This window comes from Rhincodon typus, chromosome 28, assembly GCF_021869965.1.
Source record: "Rhincodon typus isolate 14 chromosome 28, sRhiTyp1.1, whole genome shotgun sequence".
Classification (NCBI taxonomy): domain Eukaryota; kingdom Metazoa; phylum Chordata; class Chondrichthyes; order Orectolobiformes; family Rhincodontidae; genus Rhincodon; species Rhincodon typus.
In genome coordinates, this window is record NC_063359.1 from 16223614 (window position 1) to 16250599 (window position 26986).

A 26986-nucleotide genomic window follows, 5' to 3' on the forward strand; every position below is an offset into this window, starting at 1 on the left:
AGGAGCAGGAAGGCTGACGTTTCGGGCCCGAAACGTCAGCCTTCCTGCTCCTCTGATGCTGCTTGGCCTGCTGTGTTCATCCAGCTCTACACCTTGTTATCTCAGATTCTCCAGCATCTGCAGTTCCTACTATCTCATTAAATATATTTCTACTTTATATCATCATGTATCTGATTGACTGTCATTGTAACTGCAGCTGCAAGAACACAGATAACCCTCCTTTAGAACTATACCATGTTCGAACTCTGCCCAAGGGATTCCTACTTACTCCCTCATGCTCAGTGTAGTATCTCTGAGGATTTGAATTTGAAGATTGGAGAGAGAGGGAGGGGCAAAATCAAAGATAAACTTAAAAACAAGGATAAGAACTTTAAAATTTAGACATTGTTTGACTCTAGTCTAAAAGGCATCAGTTAATTATTGACTGCTAATAATTAATTCCAAATAGTCCAGTGGTTTTAATGGCAACACGTTTTATAAATCAATTGAACATTTCTGATTGCCTCTTCAATTTTTTTAAAATGTAGGCATTACTCCCTCTGCTGGATAACTAATGTATAACTCTGTCAGACACTCCAGTGCGCCCCCATAGGTTTATTGATAAGAAGCCTCAAATTTAAAGCTGCTTACTTGTCTGACTCATGTCTAGCTATTTAATCGTCAGTCCCAGCTTATTGTAATATTTAAATGCCAGTTTGATGGTGTGTACAAAGCGCACAATTGGTTTCAGCCTGTATATCCACTCTGGAAAGAACTTCTCAGTCTCTTCTTGAATTATTTAATCGAGAAGAGAGTCAAGAGTTACAGGAAAAGGGCAGAAAAGTGGAGTTGAAGATTATCATATCAGCAATAATCTCATTGAATGGTGGAGCAGACATGAAGGGCCGAATGGCGTACTTCTGCTCCTATGTCTTAAAGTCTTCATCCATCTCCTCTTAGTTTCAGCTTCATAAGATATGAGATGAGAAGAAATCCTTGCCTCAAGTATTTCCTCATATTGCCATCATTGTAAAAGTCTCTTGTCCTTTAGCACCTGCAACAAGTTCAGTATCTCATCATTTATATCCAGGTTGTATCTCCCTAATCCGACATACTTGGCAGTAGGCCTTTACTGGACCATAGAATTTACCTGGAACCTGAGAGATCATGAGTCAGAGTCAGCACAGAAGATTTTAACCTATTCTTTTCTCTACTCCCACCTCTCTTTACAGTAACTAAGTGTCAAGAACTCGGCTCTTTAAACTGCGATCTCAGCTCTAGTGATTGTAACTATTCATGATTGCAGTGATTGAGGCTGTTAACCTGGTCCAATTAAGGAGGCCTGGCTGATAGAATTGAACAGCAGCGTCAGGTTCTTGTGGTGTAGTGATAGTCTCCCTGTCCCTGAGCCAGGAGACCTGGGTTTAAAGTCCCACTTGCGCCAAAGGTGTGTAATAATATCTCTGAACAGGTTGAGTAGGGGGAAAGAAACAGGTTAAAACATTGATAAGCAGCACTTTAGAGCAAACTAAAACGGGAATGTCAGAGGGCTCTTCTCATTCTGGGAGCTGGATCAGCAGTGTCAAGGACGTTCTGGTCTGAAGTGAGACTGGCCAAACACTCTGCAGTCAGAAGTATTCCATCCAGAAAGCCATCCTTCCACTGGGCTTCAAGCAATTTAACCCAGCTCTAAACTCTCGGGTCACTGTATGCCAGTCTGTACTGTTTAATAATGCACCGTGTAATAACATAGAAAGAGAGGAGTGTCCAGGATGTGATATTAATCACGGAACAAAATATCTTCAGTGCTTACCACAGTAAAATGTTTGCAGTTATAGTTTGAAGGTTGTTGCTAAACTATCAGTAACTGAGTTTACAAGTGTCACCAAATGTGAGCAACAAGGAGTGTTGTGGGGATTTTGGCATTTGTTCTCCTCATGTTACCTTCATATCTTGTTAGTGGGCAGAAAGCAAGTGGGTCACATTGCTAGTTATTACTGACCAAAGCTCACTGTAGTTCACATGGAATGTCAATAACTTCATGACTGTCTTTCTTTCCTAATTCTCTAGAGTTGAAGCACCACCAGATCCTTTTTGGAACAAACCCTAATTTAGAAATAATCTGAAGCATTTTGTCAGTCATCTGTGGAGGAAAATATAACCTGCTGAGACTCTAAATCAAATTTGTAAGCAAGCTTCATGCAAATATTAGCAAGCAGCAGACGGATGGGGTTGTAGTCAGTTGAATTAGGTCAAATCCAGTAAGAATAGGAAACCTCACAAAATGTGAACAATGGAAAAGACATGTTGTTACACTTGTGCGATTAAAACATGTTAGTACCAATTCTAAATAAAAAAAAAACAGAGAATGCTGGTTAAACTAAGCAGCTCTGACAGCATCTGTGGAGAGAGAAGCAGAGTTAATGTTTTGAATCAAATAAGTTTCTTCAGAATAATTTCCGAAGAAGTCATAGGACTTGAAATGTTAACTCTATTTTTCTCTCTCCCTGAATGTTGCCAGACCTGCTGAGTTCCTATAGCTTTTTTTTGTTTAATTTCAGGTTTTCAGCATCTGCAGTATTTTGCTTTTATTTGGCATCCATCCTGTCTGACTTTTCTTCACTTAAAAGCACAGCTGACAACTCTATCCAAATAGCTCTCACAATTACAGAACAGTTAAAGCACAAAATATGACCATTCAACCTGTATTGGCCGTGTCATTAAGAACATAAAAGAGGGTACTAGAGACTGCTCTTTGGAGCTTTGTGCCTACTCAGCCATTCAACAAGATCATGGCTCATTTTCTATCTCACTTTCACTTTTGTGGACTATCCCTACATTCGTCAGTACACAAAAATCCAGCTGTCTGGAATATACATCATAATTGAGCATTCACAGGTCTCTGAGATAGGAAATTCCAAAGATTCATAATCCTTTGAGAGAAGACATTTGTCATTTTGGTTTTAAATGACTGATAGCTTATTCTGAGACTGTGACTCTGTGTCACCCAAACAAGGGAAACATTTCTCAACATCTAACTTGTCAAGTCCATTTTAAAAGATTATATTCGTTAGATCACCTCTCATTCTTCTCAATTTCAGTCAATAGTGATCTAGTCTACTCAACCTCTCCTCATAATGTTTCCCAGCTCTGACCATTCCAAAAAATATTCTGCTTTTTAAAACATGTTTTTTCCTACCAAACCAGTTACTGTCAAACTTCACTACTGGATTATATTCCATCTGCTATGTTTTTGCCTACTCGCCCTGTATTATGTCTCTCTGTACTCTACCCACTGTTGACTTTCCCAGCTAACTTTCTTAGAATCCCTACAGGGTGGAAACAGGTCCTTTGGCCTAACAAGACCACACTGACCCTCAGAGCATCCCACCCAGACCCATTCCCCTATAACTCACCTAATCTACACATCCTTGAACACAATGGGCAATCTAGCATGACCAATCTGCCTAGCCTGCACATCTTTGGACTGTGGGAGGAAACCGGAGCACCCAGAGGAAACCCACACGGACACAGGGAGAATGTGCAAACTCCACACAGACAGTCACCCGAGGGTGGAATTGAACCCAGGTCCCTGGCACTGTGAGGCAGCAGTGCTAACCACTGAGCCACTGCGTTACCCTTTGTATGATCATCAAACTTAAAAACATTACACAGTTTCCTTCATCTAAGTTATAAATGTAGATGTTAAGTAGTGAGGCCAAAGTACTGATCCTGCCAATTATGTCAACAAATATAATCAGGCACCCTGTGATTGCACTTGTTAGTAATGTCCTATTTGCTCAAATTAACAATCTGGATACCAGGAACTGGGAGGATATTTTTAAAAGGTGTTCATTAAAAAATGTTGCATATCGTTCACAGTAATTCTAATGAGAATACATGCTAAATGAATGTAGTACCAGTCTTAAACACCAGTAAACAAGGAACCATTGTAGGGAAGACGGACATAGGATACTGGAGATGAGAAATACCAAAATGTAAAACAACAAGTAACACCAAAGCCAAAACTCCTTGTCAACGAATAGAAAATATTCTCAGTCAAACAGGGAAAGCAGTGTCAGGATAATACATTTACAGGATCTTCAAACTTAATGTCTAACTGCAATTGTAAGTACGCATGACTCGTGTCCAGCTTCGTGAAGGACAGCACCCCCCAACCCCGTCAGCTTTGCGTATAAATCTTCCATGCAAAGGATTGGGTATTTATCTAGCTGCGAAAATGGATTTACCGTTTGATTAAAACCCCCAAAAAGGCAAAACCTTAACTGATCCAGCTTCCTCAGGGCCAGCTCTCGGAGTGAACAGAACCTCTGACATTCCTGTTTATATCTGTCAGCCAGGGATCCCTAATTGGACCAGATTAACAGTCCCAATCAGGAAACTCATATTCTATGAAGTCCACCTGACTGGCCTCATTACAGTCATGACAATACCATTGATGAGTAACTCGCCAGGACCAGCCATATAAATGCCGTGGCTACAAAGTTAGGTCAGAGGCTTGGAATATTGCACGAATAACTCACCGCTTAACTCCCTGTAGCCTGAACAGCATTTACAAGGCAAGTGTTAGAAGTATCATGGAATACTCCCCACTTGCCTGGATGTGTGCAGTTCCAACAGAACTCAAGAAGCTTGACACCATCCAGGACAAAGCAGCCCGCTTGATTGGCTCCACATCTACTCCCTCCACCAAAGATGCTCTGCAGCAGCAGTGTGTACTTCTAAAAGATGAACTGCAGAGATTTCCCAAAAATCCTTAGACAGCACCTTCTAACCCCACACCACTTTGGTCTAGAAGGACAAGGGCAGCAGATACATGGGAATACCACCACCTGCAAGTTCCCCTCCAAACCACTCACCATCCTGACTTGGAAATATATCGCCAATACTTCACTTTTGTTGGCTCAAGATCCTGGAATTCCCTCCCTAAGGGCATTGCTGGTCAACTAACAGCATGTGGACTGCAGCATTTCAAGAACGTGTCTCACCATCACCTTCTCAAGGGCAACTAGGGTCGGGCAATAAATGCTGGCCAGCCAGTGATAGTCCTGTTTCTTAAGCAAATATATAAATAATATTCTGCCATGTTCTTGCCCACATACTGAATCTGACTAAATCCTCTTGACGCCACTTTACATTTCCTTCACAGCAAAGATTCCCACCTAGCTTTGTGCCATCTGCCAACTTGGAAATATTACATTATGTCTACATTCAAATCGCTGACTTAGAGAGTGTGAGAGAACAATTAGGACTTAAATACTGACCCTTGCGGTATCCCATGAATCACAGCCTGCCAACACAAGAACGACCTGTTTATTCCTACTCTGTTTTCTGCCTGTTAGCCTATCCTTAATCCTTAATGCAAGTATATTAACTCCTGTCCCAATGTGATTGATGTTTGCCAACTAGTTTGTTGTAGGAGACTTTATCTGAAAATCCAGGTATATTACATCCACTGACTCCATTTTATCCAAGATAATTGTCTGTTAGTAACAGGTTTGTCAAATGTGATTTCCTATCATAAACCCATGTTTGGCTATGCTCAACTAAATTATTCTTTCTCAAGTGCCCTTTATAACAGATTCCAGCACTTTTCCTACAAGGGTAGCGATGCATGACCAATAGACCTGTGGTTCCCAATTTTCTTCCTCCCTTGCAATAGTGCTTGCTTAACTAGGGGGGTGATATTTGTTGCCTTCCTGCAAGAACCATCCCAAAATTTATAGAATTTTTCAAAATGACTAACAATGCATCAACCATCGCTATCTCTTTCAACAGTCTGGGACTCACTAACCATCACATTCTTTAATTTCTCCAATGCAATCTTCAATTTCTTTCCTCACTATTAGACAATTTTCTTTGTGATTTCCTTGTTATCAGATATTCACCTGAAAAGCAACAGACACATCAGTCTGCTGGATTTTTAGATCCAATGTTGTTGTTTTTATTTGTTTACAGGATGTAGGCATTGTTAACCAGGCCCAGAAGAGAGTTAAGAGTCAATGACATTCCTGATCTGACCAATGTGAGACTCCACAACAAAGGATGGCAGATGTCCTTCCCTAAATGGCATTAGTGAACCAGCTGGTTTTTATTTGAATGACAAATGAACAGAGCTTACATCATCACTGTTGCTTATTACAAATTTTATTGAATTCAAATTTCAAAATGGTCGGATTTGAACGCCTCTCAGTTACTGAACCACAATCAATAACATTACTACTATGTCACCACCTATTACTGTGTCTTCCCGTATTACTAACTTCCTTCAAAGCCGCATTCTTTCTAATCTCTTGGATCTTAATTCTGGGACATTTATTGCATCTTCCTCCCTGAAGACAAACACAAAGTAATTAAAAAGTTTCTCTGCCATTTCTGCACTCCCATTATAAATTCTCGTGACTCTGACTGCAATGGATCCACATTTGTCTTAGTTAAACATTCCTTTTATATGCCTACAAAATTGTTTACAACTGTATTTTATCTTGTGCTAACTTACAGGTCTTAATTATATTTTATCTCATTGTTCATCAGTTTCTTGGTCGTTATTTGCTGTATTCTAAAATCCTCCCAGTCCTCAAGTTTGCAATTTTTCTGGCAACTCTACAGGTCTTTTCTTTCAACCTTATCCAATCCTTATCTTCCCTTATTAGCCGCTACTGTCTGACAATTTAGGGAGGTTTAGTGCCTGAAAGAATATATATTGCTGTAAACTATGTAAAAATGATTTTAAAACTATCCATTCCTTATGTACTGTCTTACATTTAAGTGTATTTTTCCAATCCACCTTAGCTAATTCGTCCCACATACCTTCATAAATTTCCTTTGTTTAGATTTAAGAACCGGACTTCAAATTGATCTACCATATTCTCAAATATAAAATAAATTATACTATGATCACTTATCCTTCAAGGTTCTTTACAGCAAGGTTATAATTAACCTCTTTTCTTTACATAATACTAGACTGAAAAAAATTCTATTCTCCAGTACATTCCTCAACATACTTCTGAAGGCCATCTCTGACATACTCCAGAAGTTCATCCTCTGCATCGTTAGTTCTCCTCAGCTCTACCCAGTCTGAAAGCAGAATCAAGTCAGAGTCATACATCGTGGAAACAGATAGTCGGTCCAAGCCGAACATAATCCCAAACTAAACTAGTCCCACCTGCCTGCGCCTGGCCCATATCCCTCCAAACCTTTCCCATTAGTGTACTTGTCCAAATGTCTTTGAAACATTTGTACCCACGTGTACCCACATCCACCACTTCCTCAGGAAATTCATTCCGCATGCGAACCACCCTCTTTGTACAAAAAAATTTGTATGTCTTTTTTAAAATCTCCCTCTTCTCACCTTAAAAATATGCCCTCTAGTCTTGAAATCCCCCATCCTACGGAAAAGGCAACTACCATTAACTCTATCTATACCCTTCAGTATTTCATAAATTTCTATCAGGTCACCTCTTAACCTCCTATGGTCCAGTGAAAACAGTCCTACCTTATCCAAGCTTTATTTATCACTCAAACCTTCCATACCCGGCAACATCCTAGTAAATCTCTTGTGACCCCTTGCCAGCTTGATAATATCCTTCCAATACCCACACTACATATTCTCTAATCTCTTGATTAATACCAGGTCTCTCACTTCTACTACTGTTTGATGGTTTCTAAACATCTCCAACTATTTGCTGTTCTTATTCCACCCAAACAGATTCCACAGTTTGTCTTCTGATTTTCTGTTGGCACTATACTGATCCCATCCCTTTATTGTAGCAAAACACAATCTCTTCCGTTTTTGACTGTGCTTTCTAAATGTTGAATATCCTTGAAAATTCAATTCCTAGTCACGGACATCCTACAGTCATGTTTGCATAATGGCAATTACCTCAGTTTGTGCTTTTAAATCATTGACCTTGTTGCAAATAATATTGCACCCCCTTCACTTTATTTTTACATTTCTTCTGTATTCTCAGCTTAGATAATCCTCAGTATATGCCACTTTTCTTCTACTTATCAGCTTTACTTTTCAATTTGAGCAATGTCTTTGATTACCACCCAATGAGAAGCCTATTTTAAACCTTCCCAAAAGCACCAGCAATTCCCCCTGCAAAGCTATCAGTCACAATCTTGTTAGGTGTAACCTTAAACCACTACTAAAAGCAAACAAAACCCACCGGTTTTCATATGAATGAGCATTGAAGTTGAATTTGTGCTTACCCATAAATTGTAGGCAGCATCTGAGAAAATGCAAAACAACTTGTTCTGTTAATTTTATCCTAAAACCTCATCTGCAACTCACCATAAACAATGGAGGATCTCCACTCATCCCAGAGCAAATTCCTTCTTTCTCGTGCCATATTCTTCTTATTAGACTCAGTTGAGTTTAAAATGGAACAATGAATGTTAAGTTTAAATGTGTGCAAGACAATATACGAGAAAGTTAGACTTCACTCTGTGAACAAAATGCTTCTGAACTTTACTGGAACTCAGCAGTCAGAAACTGGGGCTTTGCAAATTGAAAAGGGAAGCCTTATTTCCTTTCACAGTGGATATTATCAAAGCACCGACATGCAGTCATGCTGAAAGCACTTAACATTTGCTGGGTAAATAGGCTGTCTGTCACCATGCTATGCAATAGTGTCATTTTATAAGAATTAAATATAATTTTTTTTGGCTTATTTTGCCACTTTTAAACATGTACTGAGTACATATGAAATTATTGAAGTGTTACTTGCTCAAGATAATTGTAAGAGCTTTTTTATAGAGATGATATTTTGTTACTTTTTTCAAGTTTAGAGCAAAGCCAAAGTTATTTGTCTTTCATTAATCATTATTATTATTACCTTGATTATTGTCGTTACTCATTCTGAGGTAACATCCAGAGGTGTCATTGAATTAAAGTCAGAGGAACAATTTTAATGTAGTTTTCAGCTAAAATGGATGGCTTTGGAATTACAAACATCAATCTAGAGAAATTCCAACTCATCTACAACCACCACCTTTGGATGGACTGGACCAAAAAGATTCAAAGTGTGAAGATGGGCATTCCAAGGAAGAAAAGAGAATGTTTTACAAAAGTTATTCATAGTTTAGTACTTTCCATGCTATAGGTCAATGATTCCCAGCTCTATTTCCCCACCATCAATCTCAGTACCTCTATTATCTCAAACTGCTTGCTCAACATCTAATCTAGAGTAAGCCACTATTTAGTTCATCTGAACATTGGGAAGACGGAAGGCATAGTTTTCAACACCCCTAACACCAACTCCCTCCCCTGCCATTGTCTCAGGAAGAGCTGGCTGCAGGGGGTTTGCAACTTCTGCATTCTATTTGAATGACAGCAATTTCAACCCATATCTTCCTGTAATGACCACCTCTGTGCCATCACCCATCCCATCTTAGCCATCCTACTACTGGAATTCTTACCAATGCCTTTGCCACTCCCATCTCTATCAACTTGACCTCGTTTAAAATTTTGTTGTATACATCTAATCTGACATCAACTCCAAAATGCATTTTTGATGGCCTCTATGGAGTTATGGGGCACCCATACTCAAAAGCTAAAATTTTCATCCATGTGTAATTTTCCCTCACCCCTACCCTGACTCCCTTGTTCCTCTGATTCCAGCATCTTGAGTACCCTCCCTTTTGTCTCACCATTGGTTGTGCCTTCCACTCAACTAAGTGCAGTTACTGCACTCCCTGACCCCACCTCCTGGGTCAAACTTCTGATCACCTCTCTTAGAATCATCATCTTTGGTTTGGCATCCACTGTTTTCTTTACATTTCTAACAAGTATCTTGCATCATTTTTCTACACCACAGGAGCAATATAAATGGAAGCCATTGTAGGTCAGCTAGGCACAGCTAATGTTTAGGTCCTAACAGATCTAAGTTGTCCATATATTCCAATGAATTATCAATCTCAACTTCCACTCAGTGAAAAGATAAAATTCATTTTAAAAGGTTGGATATAGTGTTTCAGGTGTCTTTTTTGAGGGATCAGCAGTGATGATTGTGGAGGTCGATGGGACAAGTTGATAATAGGAGTGAAAGTAGGGCTGAAGAGGCAGTTTGCTGATCAGGAATTGGAGGAGGATATTGAGGACAAAGATGCCCAGCTTCAGATTATTTAAATGAAATGAAGGCTGAGGAAAGGATGGATACAAAAGTACATTCTTTGGACATTAGGAAAACTTAGTACAGACTAAGCTCATCATCCTGTTGGTTACGTGACTGATATACACAGGGTGAAACAAATGATACACTAATAACGTACCATTAAACATCAAATGCATCTATCGTAAATTTGACAAAAAGTAATGGCTGCTGTAGTTGTTATCACCAGTAAGACCATAACAAACAGGAACAGGAGTAGGTCATTCAGCCCCTCAAGCCTTCTCTGCCATTCAAGAGGATCATGGTTGATTCATATTCCTTACATCCACTTTCCTGACTTTTCCCTGTAACCCTCAATTCCCCTACTGATCAAGGACCTCAGACTAAATATACACAAGAACTGTAGTCCCACAGCTATCTGTGGTAAGGAATTCCAAATATTTACATCCCTCAGAGAAGAAATTCCTCCTCCATCTTAAATTGGCATCCCTTTATTCCGAGACTATTCCCATTGGTCCCAGACTCTCCCACGTGGGGAAACATCCTCTCTGCGTTTACCTTGTCAAGCCCCTCAACAATCTCATGTTTCAATGAGATCACCATTCATTCCTCTAGTAGAGTAAGTAGAGTTGCAACCTGTTTAGTCTTTGCTCATAGGACAATCCCTCCATATCACAGATCATCCTAGTGAACCTCCTCTGAACTGCCTCCAGCGAAATTATATCTTTCCTTAAATAAGGAGACAAAACTGTTTACAGCACCTCAAATGTTGTCACCTTGTAGTTGCAGTAAGACTGCCCTATTCTTCTAATTCAACCCCCTTGAAATAACGGCCAACATTCTATTGGCCTTCCGGATTACCTGTTGCACCCATGTGCTAGCTTTCTGTGTTTTGTGTTCAAGTACCTTCCAAGTCTCTCTGTTGCAGCTTTCTCTACTTAAATAATCATTTTATATTGCTCTCTCTTCCAAAATGAACTTGATATTTTGAAATAGGAATAACAACGCAGACAATATTAAGCAACACATGATTAACAGAGTAAAATTAATCTGAACAAGCACTGTTCATAAACAATATCATTAATAAATGGCACATCAATGCAGTAATCTCTACACCACTGTAGATTTTGTTCTGGTCAGCAGAAGATAATTTGCAAAATGAGAGTCTCAAAGTTTATGTGGTTTTCCTCATTCATTGTCACAAATAACTTCTGCTTACCAAATATTTACTTCATCTCTATCCATGTTTTCAAATTTCACCTTTATTCCTCGCCAGAATTAAAAAAATTCTAAACTTTAAAGCCAACGATTACAAGCTCTAACAAAATCTTGCATTAGTTCTTGCACTGCTTTAGAAACTTCTCTCTTCTCCAAGGAAGGCAAAAACAAAGTACAAATTACATTTTGATCGGTCCCAAGACACTTTCTTCACTCAATGATGCTGGATATATTGATGCTTAACCTCAACATTGCACATAGAATTTGAATGGCAGACTTTTGTTCGGTCAAGAATTTACACAATTTGGACACAGAGCTTGTGAATATTAATTGATGCCAACATCTGAACACAAGTTAAAGTTCTCTTCACTTCATTGATTTAATTGGTTAATTCTAGCATTGTCCTGTCATGTCTCTGTACATAACCTATGCAATATAAACAAGATTATTTTCCTTGACTTGGACACAAAAGGGTGGCTTCCATGCTCTCCCAAAGAACAGTCATCCAACAAACTCTCAATGTTTAAGAACCAATTTTAAGGTCTTGAAACCTCAACATTCCTAAAATTTCACAAAACTTTTGATTAAAAGGTTATACTGTTTTGAACCAATGCAATTACAAGATAATGAAGGTGAAACATCAGGAAAAACAGGGCAAGTCCGAGAAGGACTGGACAGACAATGTCAGCAAGTAGAAAAATAACTGCAGAACACAGAATTGCAGTGAATAAAGGAGGATGTCAATGATCCCGTATGGACAATGGCTATTTATGGATGGAATTATACTACCTTAGAACTGCATTGCATTCTTTATATGCTGAATAGTTTATACCATACTTGGATCAAATGAACTAAATTTGATAATGATGAAAGGAGATTTCTTTATTTGTCTAATGTACAATGAAAGGATCACATCTCAAACAGAACAAAAATGATGATTTGGGCAAAGATTTCCAATGCGCAGCGCAAAAAAATCAAAACAATTCAAGCCTATTTTAAGAATAGGTGTAAGTCACTTGTGTCTGAATTTCCCCAGTCAATTGTGTCAGGAAATCAGCTCGGTTAAGATATTTTAGACTAAAAGTTGGCAGGATTCTGGGCTAAGAACTCGTGCAAACCATTTTTTTCTCCCCAAGGACACATTGGAAAAAAATGAAGCAACTTACCAGTTGTTAATGGAAAATTGTTTGTTGAAATATGTAATGTCTCAAGATTTACAATTTTATGGGTTTTGTCCAATTTGGTGACAGAGTAGAAGAATGGTTCATTTTATTGGTCAAATTTTGAAAGAAATATCATTTTTGACAAAGCGCAGCAAAAGCCTTGACACATTCTTCACTCAATTGGTTATTTTTGTAGATGAAAATATTTGCTTCTAGTTTAAGGAATTGTAAACAATTAAAGCTTTTTGGTGGCTTCCAAGTGCCACAGGCATAATTCTAACTCCAACAATAGGCAAAATTTGTTAAACTGTGTACTGGACATGGAGGGATAGTGGTACTGTCACCAAACTATTCAGAGGCCTGGGCTAATGATCTGGGGACATGGATTCAAAACCCAACACAGCAGCTGACGGAATTTCAATTTAACAAATAAAATCCTGGATTAAAAGTGTTATTCCAAAACATTATTGATTGTCCATCTGGTCCTCTAATATCCTTCAGAGAAGGGAATCTGCTATCCTTACCTGGTCTATATAAAATTACAGGCCCTCAGCCATGCGGCTAACCCTCAACTGGCCTCTGAAATGGCCTACCAAATCACTTGGTTCAAGAGAAATTGGGGACAGACATCAAATGCTGGCCTCGCCAGCAACACCACATTCCATGACAGAATAAAAAGAGACAAAGCCAAATTCAGAAATGGTGCATTTGTCCCTTTTCAGGAAAAAATCTAGAAACAAAAAAAAAATCTTGAGAAGTATATCCGGGTCTAGCAATTAACAGCAAGAAAGCTGGAATTGCACACAACAAACTTAACCTGCACTTGTTATGTATTTTTGTTTTAGAAACCTCTCTCACGTAGGCAATGTATTTGGCAAGCATCAACCTATTCACTCATTACATTTAACTTAGAAGGGATATTTAACAAGCAAACAGGTTTCATTAAGCAGTTCCTACTAAGACCCTGCCAATAATGTAAAGAGGTTGCAGGGAAAGTGTAATGCAATGAAATGTACTGAAAATGATTCTTGAAAATAAAATTTCTTCCTACTTAATACACATCTTGCATTTATATTTGACAAAAGGTACAGCTGAATCATTGATTATTGACAATTAATTTTGTTCATATGTAAGAGCAGGACTGGGGAACATTTACAAAAATCCAGTGAAGAAAATAACCTCTTCAAATTGCAATGCAATATCCACTCCCGACACTTACTGGTTTTGAACTTCAAAAGCACACATTCAACTGAAATTCACTTGACATCATCCAATAACCAAACCATTTATGGTCACTTCTTAATCCACATAAAAGATGTGGGGTCAATGGCAAGACCAATATTTATTGTTCATCTCTAACTGCAGTGGAGAAGGGAATAGTAAATCAACCCCTTAAAGCTGCTGTAATCCATGGGAAGTGCTGTTAGTTTGAAAGTTATAGAATTTTGAGCCCATGAAAATAAAGAAACAGTGTTTCAGTGGTTAGCACTGCTGCCTCAAGGGACCAGGGACCCAGGTTTGAGTCCAGCGTCAGGTGACTGGCTGTGTGGAGTTTGCATATTCTCCCTCTGTCTGCGTGGGTTTCCTCTGGGTGGTCCAGTTTCCTCCCACAGTCCAAAGAAGTGCAGATTAGGTGGACTGGCCATGCTAAATTGCCTATAGTGTCTACAGATGTGCAGGCTGGGTGGATTAGCCACAGGACGTGCAGGGTTACAGGGATAGAGTGGTTCAGGGTGGGATGCTCTTCAGAAGGATGGTGTGGACTCAACGGGCCAAATGCCTGTTTCCACACTGTAGGGATTCTAAACTGCAATTCATTTACAAGTCAGGATGGAAACTAGTTGGAAGAAATGCTGCAAGTGGCGATTTCCCCTAAAATGCTGATCATCTGGTAGGTCAAGACGTAGATTTGACAGGGTCCAATGAAGAAATCTTGCTCTTTTTGGACTATCTAGCCATGTAATTGGAGTATACAATGGCAACCAAGTTTGCCAAGAATCTGAAATGGCATGCTGATTGCAAGTAATTTTAAAATGTCTTTACTCTGGCTGATAGAGATATTTCTCTCGATCCAAATCAAAGTGAACAGCTGAATAGATCAAATGTATTTTAACACCTGCATGCCTGATGAACACTGGTTGACTATCTTAGTCCAATAAATTTCACATAAAGCTGAAATGCATCTTTAAAAATAGTTTTAAACTTTCTACTCCATCTAAAGCAGCCAAATGAAAAAATCCTTTTACATGCATTTAAATGCCATCATTTTATGTCTTGTTTGTGTCACTATCACATTCTTTATTAATACTTTACACAAGCTTGTCAAAAATTGAACTACTCTGTAATAAGGCATTATTGTTGTTTCATTAAGATAACGGCCTGCAAAGTAATGTGGTCACATCAATTTAAAATAAGCATTTACACACTTTATAAATCTATTATGAACTGCTTTTATTTATAACATTTCAGCAAGATTTGCATACAAATTCAGAACACTAATGGATCAAGCATAAATGCCCTTTAAAACCATTAAAAATTATAATGAATGCAAACAGTAACATTTCTGTAAAGTTCTTGAAAGACTTGCACAAAAAAAACTGACCTGCACTAAAGGACCTTGAAAAAGTTTATGCAAAATGGTATTTTTAATGTCCAACCATCACGCATCAACAGCAGATGGCAAATTCATAGTGACAAACTTTTACTACTTCACTAATACTAATACTACTACATGTAAAAAAGTTTACTTGAATTCATGTTAAAAACAGGTTGTTCCTTTATACAATCTTGCGGTGAGTTTTACTTGGATGTAAACTCACACAATAATCAGCACCATAACTGTTGGCCCTCACTATAACAAAAGTTCAATTTATTAAATGTCCTATTGTCAATATCTAGACAGACAATTCGCAGGAAGAATTTCATCAGTACAGCTGAGCTGGTGCTTCAAGACTCTGTTCACACAAGCAGAGCTATTTCTTTCAATTCAGCTCAATGTGGTCCAGGTTGAATTAGCATGTCAAGAAACATTGGCAGATGTGGCTGAGCTGGTGTCTGGGAGTCCATTTTGTTGTGCTTCTAGTTGAGACACTGTGGCTTGTCGCTGGGCAATGGCAGCTGCTGAATGCTTGCACTTCTCTGAACCACATTGACAGGTGAAATATTTACTCTTGATGTCCCAGAACCTGTCTCCATAATCAAATCTAAGAAATAAATACAGTAGGCAGTTAGGAATGTCCCTTAGAAAAGACAATGGTTACAATAAAGCAAGACATCCCTGCCTCTTTGTTGTATAACAAAAATTTTACTAATCAGCACCTATGGGACCAGGAGTGTACCGGTTGATCAAATATTCCAGTTGAGCAAAAAGTCCACTTGATCAATGTAAAAACACACACTAAGTATTAGAAACGTAATGCAGGGGTATGCACATCACTGTTATACCTTATTTGCAGTATACATCACTTAAATAATAATGCAACTTTGCCTTAAATAAAACTTACCAGCAGAGAGCTTTCTCACGCGTACCCTCAACTAACTACTCAGACCCTACAGAGATCGCGATAATACAGTAAACATCTAGTCTTTCAGGTAAATAATTTTTGCCTGTTTGTCAAGAGGGCTGGTTCAAACAAAGTTTGCTATGTTGTTTTCCTGGCTGACTGCAATATGATATTCATCAGTGAACATATATTGAACACCACTTTTATACTGCAGATGCCCATTTATCATCTGCATTTTGTTTAGAGCAATATGATTGACGGTAATAGAGAGGGATACAAATTGTTCCATTTTGAAAATGCAGCCTACCCAGTGGAATATTTTAAACAAATTATTAGCCAAATATCCCAAGAATGTCCCCAAATTTGATCCACAAACCTGAAATGAGGGAAGTTGGGCTTCAGTTTATTTTTATAGATGTACCATAGAAAGCATCAAAGCCTGGTATGGCAACTGCTCTGGCCAAGACTGCAAAAAAATTAGACAGTTGTGAATGCAGCCCAGTACTATCACAAAAACCAGCCTTCCTTCCATTGACTCTGTCTACACTTCCCACTGCTTTGGGAAAGCAGCCAATATAATCAAAGATCCCTCCCATGCTGGTGAAACTCTCTTCCATCAGGCAGAAGATACAAAAGTTTGAAAACACATACTAATGGATTTAAGAACAGCTTCTTCCCTGCTGTTCAGAGTTATGAACAGACTTCTTTCTGCACCTTGTCTGTAGCTATAACCCTATATTCTACATTCTGTTCTATCACCCTGATGTACTTATCTAAAGGTACGATTTATCTGGTTAGCACACAAAACAATACTTTTCACTGTATCCCAGCACATACGACAATAATAAATCAAATCAAACTCCTAGTGTGCTTCACTGTCACACTTCAAATTGAACCAAAATGTGTACTAACTAGCTTACAAGGAAAATCATTTCAAGATAGTTAAGATGGAATTTATCCTTTAATTGCAAAGGTCTTGATTGACACTGTAGTGAAGAATTGCATTTGGTTTCTAAGATATTTTGTTGAAATATTGAAACAAGCTATTAGTTGAGAAAACTCAATTTATTTAAAACTTACCCTAGCTCCTCGCCAGATTTGATATCTCTGCTGCTGAAAAATGCAATTCTTGGGAAACGAAGATCTTGGTGTGACATGAAAACTCGTACAGGGATCAGATTTGGTTCACACAGATGATTTATAAAACGACTGACATTTCCATAATAACGAGCATCAATGCAGTATACCTCCCCTTCCTAAAAATGAAGCAAAAACACATCATGGATTTGATTACTTCTTCCCTCAGTTAAAAACACTGGAAATGTAATTATGCTGTGCTCAGAAAGATGATGTTTAGAATGCACTATGGGAGATACTTCAGGAAAAGGTAGAAATTCTCATGCAAATGTTTTTCCTCTGAATGACTACCTGTACTTTTAAAAATTAAATTAAAGATATGCATGCATTAGTTACAAATACCACCTCTTCAGTGGATACTACAAACCAAAGTAACAACATCCAATTAGACAATTTTTGCCAAAATGGTTCAAAATAAACAAAATGTAATCACAGTTGGCAAAAAACTGGCAACATTTATCATTGCCACTTTCAGACTATTTTCTAAATCACTGGTGAGAATAGGGAAGCTAGAATTGTTATCTTTAGAGAAGTAACACCGAGGAAAGTTTTGAAAGAGACGGTCAAAACTACTACTACAGTTAATACAGAGAAACTGCTTCCACTAGCAAGACAGTCAACAACCAGAGAACATAGAACTCAGATAACTGGAAAAATCCAGAGATTTGCTGAGGAGTAAACATGTACGCAGTGAGTTATATGTGATCTGAAATGCACGGATTGAAAGAGTTATTTAAGCAAATCCAACAGTAACTTTAAAAGAAAGAAATCAGATATAATAATTGAAAAGGAATAGATTCGCAGGCTATACAAAACAAACAAGGAAGTGGGAATAAATGAATAGTTCTTCGAAACAGCTGAAAAGATACAAAGCTTTGAGTAGAAGATAGCAAGAACTGCAGGTGCTGGAGTCAGAGTCAATATAGTACAGAATCGGAGAAACACAGCAGGTTAGGCAGCATCAGAGGAGCAAGAGAGTCGATGCTTCAGATCAGGACCCTTCATCAAGGCAGTCATCCAACATAAATGTAAACTACAAAGGACAGGCATGGGTAACAGATTCTTTTGGGTGGGTTCCTTTGGCAAAGAGAGCAACTTCAAATCAGTGAGCTCAATTTGTAGAGATGTTTTAACATTTCAATCTTGTAATGCCTTGTAATGCCTTGTATTCAAACATATATTCAACCCGTTTCTTAAAACACAACACAGATGCTGAAATATTGATTTCTTAGAAAACATTGGACAGTGCTCAAACAACTTTGATTTGTACTGAACAGGACTGTAAAATGTTCAAATATATCTATTGTAACAATCCATCTTTATAATAATAATAATAAATCTTCAATGAATCTGAATACCTAAAAATTGTAGTTTTAGAAAAGTCATTGTTCAAATTTTAAGTTGTCCTAGGGATACAGTTTATCCCTTTTAGAATATTTATTTTGGGGTCTTTTTTAATTTAACAATCTCTGAATATATTAATTTCATTTGTAGAATTTCTCTTCCTTTTCTTCCAATCTTTTAACTACAATAACATGTGTAGCTAATTAATTTTGGGAGTCGACTTTTTGGAGGTTGAACGGGGAAGAAACTGTACACAATGTTGCTGTCCGTATAAGTTTTCTGGTTTTAAATAGCAGGGTTACTCATTACTCAATGTGTCAACACATAAATCACAAAAATGTTGCTTGATTTAAGTGCATTTTATTAAGCTGTTCTTTGCATTCTAACTGGAGTACCAGTAGCCACAAGCTGACACATCTACAAGGAGTAACAAACACAACGTTGGTCAACTTCAATTCAAATGTTAAGGTTTTAAATTTGAAAAACCAGTTGATTTCAATGATATTTTGAGAATTTAAATTTTTAATGCTTTAAAACATTTGCCAACTGTCCAGCAAGCTTTAGGGCGACATCTCTCACTTAGTCATTTTTTGTAATAAACAGAAATGCACTTCCAAAATCATTTAGCACCACTCAAAAGATTAAATTGATATCACAGACTTGACTGCCATATGGCTGATTAAATGCATTGTTAACTGTAACACCACATTACATGAATAAGCCAGAAGTTTGCCCACACCCTTTCCTTTTAAATGCTTGTATATTCCACAACAACAAATTGGAACAATCACTGCTACTGCAATTTCCCTCATCACTATTGAGAGAGAGTGTTATTTATGGCACAGTGAGGCTATTCAGCTCATCAAGTCCATGCCAGGGCCCCACAGAATAATCCAGTCAGTTCCACTGCCCTGCTCAATCCCTGTAGCCCTGCAAGTGTATTCCTTCACGTGGCCATTCAATTTTCTTTTAATATTATTGTTTCTGTTCCATGGGTAGCAAGTTCCTGGTTATTAACACTTGCTGTGTAAAAGGTACGCCCTGTAGCTTTTGCCTAAAATATTAAATCAGCAACACCCCTCAAGATTTTCCTTGTCTCCCTTATCTAAACCCACCATACTCTTGTAAACTTGTATCAACTTTCCTTTCAATCACATTTGCTTCAAGGGGAACAAGCCCAGCCTTTCCAAACTAACCTTGTAGCCAACTAAAGCCCCTACTGCACAAACATTCTGGCAAATTTCCTCTGTAATTCCTCAAGGACCATCACATCGTTCCCAAAGTGCAATGATCTGAAATGGATGCAATAGTCTAGTTGAGGCCTTACTGGAATCTTAGAATGGTTAAGTATAACCTTTCTTTTAAACTCAATGCTTCTATTTATGAAACCCAAGATCCATCTCCCCTCTTAGTTTACTGCATTTGATCTGGTTCCCATTTGAATAACTCACCTGACATCAACCTCGCGTGTCAATTAAGGAATGCTGTTTCTGGCTCTCTTACCGATCACCCTTGTTGATCCTACCTTGCCTATATTTGAACTGTGTCTTGTTTAAAGATCACCTATTGTTCCACCAGTGTTTCCTGTCATTCTCATTTTTTTGTAACCACTCTTTTAATATGTCTTGCCACCATCAGCAATCTCGACAGAATTGTGCCATTAAGTCTATATTGCCTCTCACTAGCCATCTATCAAAACACATGACTTCACACTTCTTTGTATTAAAATTCCACCTGCCATTTGTCTGCTCATTGTGCTAGCCTATCTATACCCCATCGTTGCCATATCCTCATAGTTGCCATTATTTGCTTTATCAGCAAATTTTGAAATTGTATTCCACATTCCAAGATCTAGGCCAAAAAAATAGCAGTGGTCCTAGCATTGACCTTTGAGGAACAGTGTTGTCTACCACCCATCAGTTCAAAAAAAAAAATCATCTAGCATGAGTTACTGCTTTCTGCCCTTAAGTCAACTTTTTATCCAATTTTATTTCAAATGTTGTTAAACAATCTTAAAGAAAGATTCTTGTCAAATGCTTTCTTAAAATCCATATCGATCACATCCACAAATTCTCTTCATCAACCTTTTCTGTTATTTCATCAAACATTTAAGAGATTAGTCAAGCCTTTTAAAAAAAATCAATGCTGGATCACCTTAATTTACTGAAACCACACCAAGTATCTGTTGCTTTTCATCCTGATTGAGAATTTCAAAACTTAACCCACAACTGATGTTAAACCTACTAGGCTGTAGTTGCTAGAATTATTGTTACACCTTTTCTTGAACAAGTGTCACTTTGCTCCTCTCCAATTCTCTGACGCCTCCTCCAATGGGGAGGGGAAAAAAATGGAGAATCATGGAAAGCTCTTGTTATTTACACCCTCACTTCTTTCAGTGCCTTGAGATTCAAGCCACCTGGACCAGGTGACTTATCAAAGTATTTCCAGCACCACCTCCCTTTCAGTTTCTATATTATTCATTATCTTTATTATCTCTGCATCTACCAATGGTCTGTCAGATTCTTTCTCTTTAGTAAACATTGATTAACAGTATTCTGACCTTGCTTAATGCCTCCAACCATTTCACCTTTTACTTTCCACTTACCACACACATGCTGGTGGAAGAGTTTTGGGTTCTCTCTGATGGTGACAGCCACTCTACTGCCATAGTCCCTTTGCCAGTCTTACTTTCCTCTTCATTTCCCCTCTCAATTTACTGTATTTAATCTGGTTCTCACTTGAATAATTCACCTGACATGCCTTGTCATTTGAGAAGTGCTGTTTCTGACTTTCTTACTGATCACCCTAGTTTTCTGTTAAATTCATTAATTCTTTTAAATTCATGAGGGTGTCACTAGCTAGGCCAGCATTTACTGCCCATTCCCAATTGCCAAGATGGCAGTTAAGAGTCAATCACATTGCTGTGGGAATCACATGTAGGCCAGACCAGGTAGGGATGGCAGATTTCCCTCCCTAAAAGGACATTGGTGAACTAGATGGGTTTTTTCCAACAATTGACAATGGATTCCTGGTCATCATTAGACTCTTAATTCCAAATTTTTATTGAATTCAAATTCTACCATCTGCCATGGCAGGATTCGAATCCAGGTCCTCAGAACATTACATGGGTCTCTGGATTAATAGTCTAGCGATAATACCACAATGCCACTGCCTCCCCATTATTGATTTGTACCTTGCCTATACTTGGAAGTATCTCTTCCTTAAAGATCACCCACTGTTCCATTAGATTTTCCTGACATTCTCAGGTCCCATTTTACCCTGATTTCAGACTTTTTCATCGCATTGAAATTAGTCCTCTTTAGTGGAGAATTCTCTATTAATGTAAACCACATGATACAACAATCAGCATAGATTAATGTCAATAATTTTTTATATGAGGAATAGAATTTCATCAGAAAAAAACAAACTAAGATTGAGATTAATTTTGGTGATTATATTAATAGTTTTATCGCATTTTTTTTTTAAATTGTGAAATAAAAATGGCATGTTGCAATATTTAAAAAAAAGACTTCATAGACTTTGGAATGAATGCAACATGTTAATCTGAAATTTGTTCATAAACTACCAGCAATATGGATCAGGTGATGACTAAAAATGAATAAATCCCACACTTCATTTACACTATTGAATTTTTCTATATTACTGTTACAGTTTCTTTATTCTCGCTAAAGACATTAGCTTTGCAGTTAATTACTGCCACATTGACTTTCCACATCAAAAATAATACATTAGAATCTTGCATGTCTAAACGTTATGGCCTGTTGTCACAATCTATGTCAACTGCACATCATTATACGTTTCAACTTGTAGGATGGGGCTCCACCAGGCATGGAATAGTATGATTAAATACATCTTACTTTTCCCAGAAAATTTCTTTATAATTTTTTTGACACGATGGGTGGTGCATTGTCTATTGAAAACACTCACAATTACCTTCATTAAGTGACTGACAGCAATTTTAAAAGTCTGTCTCTAAATGCCATGGTCCTTTCAACATGATAATTTGTACATTAACATTTATGCTACAATCAATGTTGCTGAAATTCTTCTACCCTTATTGTTACCATGAATCTATCTACATCCAGTACACAAATTTACAACAAGTTATGACAAGGCATCAGGTTAAAGTGAATTGCACTTATGCAGTTTTACCATCCAAATTATTATTTTTGCTCACTTTCTTGATTGAGAAGTATTCACTTTGCTGACCAGGCAGCCTTTCAAGAAAAATGGACAACCTTCAAGATTTGTGTCAACATTAAATAAACAGATTTGTAAATCAAACCATAATGTGATGCAGCAGCAACACAGATAAAATAATAAGTGATCTGACACAGGTCATGTGACAAATTAATAAGTACCTTATTATCGAGGTCAAAAAGGTAGGAGTCATCTTCTCGGACATCTGCCTCCGCATCAGTTATAAGTTCTCCGACATACCTGTACAAAGAAAAGGCATCGTTTCAAAAGTTGTTTTCACTGACAAACTAACACTGGTACTTCACTGCGAAATGCAAGTCAGCCAAAATGTCTGGTCATCAATGCCTCTTAATCTTCATTTCCAGATGTACTGATATCTCAGAAAAATAGTACTTTCAGATAGAGACCTTAAAAGACACATTGATGCCAGACATACCTGAGAATATTCTCTAACGGATCCTACTTCTAACATTTGAAGAAAGATAATCTAGATTAATGAAATGCAATTCAAGACAGGCTACAAAGTAATTTATCCAGGATAGGAGGAGGTATATTCCCAGCCCTCAACAATGTAGGCAATGGTCAGTCAGTTGGGAAAAAATAGCAAGACCTGCAGAAAAGCAATTCTCAATATTGAGAAAGAAACGTCTGATTCGGCAACTAATTTTTGAATAGTGAGATGAAAATCTCACTCGGGAGTGGTGAGAGCACTAATTGGGCAATTGTCTGTATGGAGTTTGCACATTCTCCCTGTGTATGCTTGGGTTTCTTCCAGGTGCTCTGGTTTCCTCCCAAAGTCTAAAAATGTGCAGGTGAGGTAGTCTGGCCATGCTAAATTGCCCATAGCGTCCAGGGATGTGTTGGTTAGGTGGATTGGCCATGAGAAAAATGCAGGATTAGAGGGATAGCCTAGGTCTGGGTGGGATACTCTGAGGGTTGGTGTGAATTCAATGGGCTGAATGGCCTGCCTCCATGCTTTAGGGATGCTGTGATTATCAATTCATGCATTAGCAAGCCATTAGTACCTAATCTCAATTTACTGATATACATTTTACTTTTCTCCCATGCAACAAAGAGAAACTATTTGGCAACAACTCCCAACATAGAAGTCAGAACAGGTGAGCACAACTTGCCATTTGCCTCTCCAAGCCTCAATTTTGGACAGCAGTCCCCAACATCTTTGAGCACTCTCCAGAGGTAGCAACCACCCGCACTCTCAGTCCACGGAAGCTAACAGTGGGCTTGTAACAGTGTCTCTGCACCCTCATGTTTCAAATCTGACTCACGCTGTTCAACACTCCAATGCTGCACTTTGGAGTCCGCACTTATTTTTAACATTCAAAAAAAGGTGTATAAGACATTTATATGATAAATAAAATTATAATATAAATAGCAAGAGCTTCCTCCTCTATCACAATGATGAAAAGCATAAACATAAGTGAGTGAATAGCATAAATACATATAATTTAAAATAACTAAGCAGAAACAATGGAATCAACTGAGCTTTCTCTGACATGCTGTAAGCATTATAATTTTCAAAAATCCAGGTATATAGATCATGAATATTCTTTTTCTCAATATTTATTTCTGTAAAACAAAATTCAACATGCAGGTGATTCTGTTGCACACACTGAACACAAACACTAATCCTCAAAGCTGTGAATTTAAAGGTGATGTGATAAAATACCAATTTTATAAATGGCACTGAGCAAATGCTTGCCAAATTTAAAACATATTATAAATTTTGTAATGTATAAAAACCTACAATTACTTATATTAGTGAAATCCTTGTAAAATAATCATAATGGGTATGAAACATTAAATTCTGTTTAACAAAAGATTATTTTAAAAAAGGAAGAAAAAAAGATTGAAGGGATGTATAAACAGCCTAAGCATCATTGATTAGAACTGTTTGTAAGCATGAGGATAAATATCAAAACAGATTAGTTGGACTTAACAGCCTGTTCCCCTGTTATAATTCCCATGTACACACATGTACTTGCTCGTCACTGCAACCACTAGTGGCTTTACTTCAATACACGCATGCACTACAAAATAAAATTAAGTTTTAAAATAGGTTAATATCAGAAAGTAGTGGCTCTAGATAGATAACAAACGATTTGGATTTTCTGGACCATATTTGATTTTATAGCCCAAAATCATGTTATAAAAGGATGGCAATGAATGCATTTTACACACCCCACCACTTAGAGGTTTACAGACGCAAAATCCTTTTCAAACATAGTTGTATTCTTTAAGTAAATGGCACCATCTTTTGTCCAGGTTCCACAGAAATTTCCCAATACTAAGAAAATTCGCAAAGAAAACCTCGAACTGGAATATTTTAACTCATTCCTACTGACATCAATTAACCGGTCAATTAAGAAAAAAGTCTGACTTCTAAAAGCAAATTTCTCCTCTGCTACATCGGACTACCATTACTACTCTCTTCAAATTAAATAATTCTAATGAGCAATGGAAATATTCATACGAACTGTCATTTTTAAAAGAAGTTCTCAAGTGTCATTTTCATTAACATCAAAATCAGATCATTCCACAAATTTTGTTTTATTCATGGGATGTAGGCATTGTTGGTTGGGCCAATATTTATTGTCCATCCCTGGTTGCCCTTGAGCAGAATGCGATGAGCCACCTCCTTACTCCGCTGCAGACCAATTGGTTTAAGTACTGTTACCATGCTGCTTGGGCAGGAGTTCCAGAATTTTGACCCAGTGACAATGAAGGAATAGTGATATATTTTCCAAGTCGCAATTGTGAATGGCTTGGAGGAGAACTTGTCAGTGGTGCTGGTGTTGCCATCTATCTGCTGCCCTTATCCTTCTAGTTGGTAGTGGTTATGGGTTTGGAAGGCACTGTTTAAGGAGCTTTGATGAATTACTGCAGTGTGTCTTATAGATGATACACAATGCTCCAATTGAGCATCGGTGGTGAAGAGTATGAACATTTGTGTACGTGGCCCCCAGTCAAGCAGGCTGCTTTGTCCTGGATGGTGCCAAACTTCCTGAGCTTTGTTGGAGCTGGACTAATCCAGGAAAGTGGAGAGTATTCCATCAAAACTCCTAACATATGCCTCATAAATGATGAGCAGGCTCTAAGGAGTCAGGTGAGTTAGTCGCTGCATGATTCATAGCCTCTGGCCAACTCTTGTAACTACATTACTTATATGGCTAGTCTAGTTCAGTTTCTGATCAATGATAACACTCAGGATGTTGATAGTGGGGGATTCAGAGATGGAAATGCAATTGAATTCAAAAGGGTAATGGTTAGAATCGCGTGTTCAAGATGGTTATTTGCTGACATTTGTGTGGCAAATATGTTACTTCAAACATGGATATTATCTAGGTATCATTGCATTTAGACTCGGGCAGCTTCAGTAACTGAGGAGTCACAAATGGTGCTAAACACTCTGCAATCATCAGCAAACATCCCATTTCTGTACTCTTGATGAAGGGAAGCATGAAGCAGCTAGAGGTGGTTGGGCCTAGGACACTACTCTGAGGAACTCCTACAGAAATATCCTGGAATTGAGATTATTGACCTTCAACAACCATAACCATCTTCCCTTGTGCCAGGTATGCCTCCAACCAGTGGACTTCTACTCAGGCTCCTTGATGCCACACTCAATCAAATGCAGTCTGGATTTCAAGGGCACTCACTCTCACCTTGAGAAAAGGTGAGGGAAAAGCAAGCAGCAAAAAACTTACTTAACGTGCCATCAATAGAGAACAAAATCGAAGACTGACTGCACAGAAATATATAAAATTGAAAATTGAAAATCAAAAACACACAAGAAAATTGCACAAATAAGAACAGAGAAAATAACTAAAAGGGAAACAAGTTACTGCTGAATGAATCTGAATGGCTGTTGCCACGTAAATACATCTTCCCTAATATAAACACACAATAAGACTTCTATTATAGGTAACAGAAATACAAGAAGGGCATTGGTTATTTCTATAGTATGAACCTTCAATGTCAGAATGCAATCTTTAAACTGGAGTTTTGGAGCTTTGGTAAATTATTCAAGGATAGAAATTTTTCACAGCCTTAGATTTCTGCTTTTCACTTCTTTCCGCAAAGCCTGTTCAGATACTGCTTAAAAAAAGGACAATGCTCCTGAGCAATCAAAGAGGAGGTTTGGTGGAGCAAACAGCTATGCATCATTGTATACACTTTCTCTTACTGTTTGGACTAAGGATGATCAGAACAGCACCTTTACCAAATATCTAAGACTTTCACAAGTTAGCAGGGAAGCAAAAACGTT

General features: G+C 37.9%; 1 protein-coding gene across 4 annotated transcripts in view; it reads right to left on the minus strand.

Moving 5' to 3' along the window:
* Positions 1-14921: 14921 nt before the first annotated feature.
* ehmt1b (euchromatic histone-lysine N-methyltransferase 1b) overlaps positions 14922-26986 on the minus strand; it is a 170372-nt gene continuing 158307 nt past the window's right edge. For 3 of the 4 annotated variants that reach the window (XM_048613799.1, XM_048613801.1, XM_048613800.1), the window contains 3 exons: positions 22863-22941; positions 17080-17255; positions 14943-15699 (listed from right to left, as the gene is read on the minus strand). In XM_048613799.1, the coding sequence (XP_048469756.1) occupies positions 15516-15699; positions 17080-17255; positions 22863-22941 (439 nt within the window). In that variant the 3' untranslated portion in view covers positions 14943-15515. Of the gene's footprint in view, positions 15700-17079; positions 17256-22862; positions 22942-26986 lie in introns of all 4 variants that reach the window. The other variant, XM_020526558.2, reaches the window with a different exon arrangement.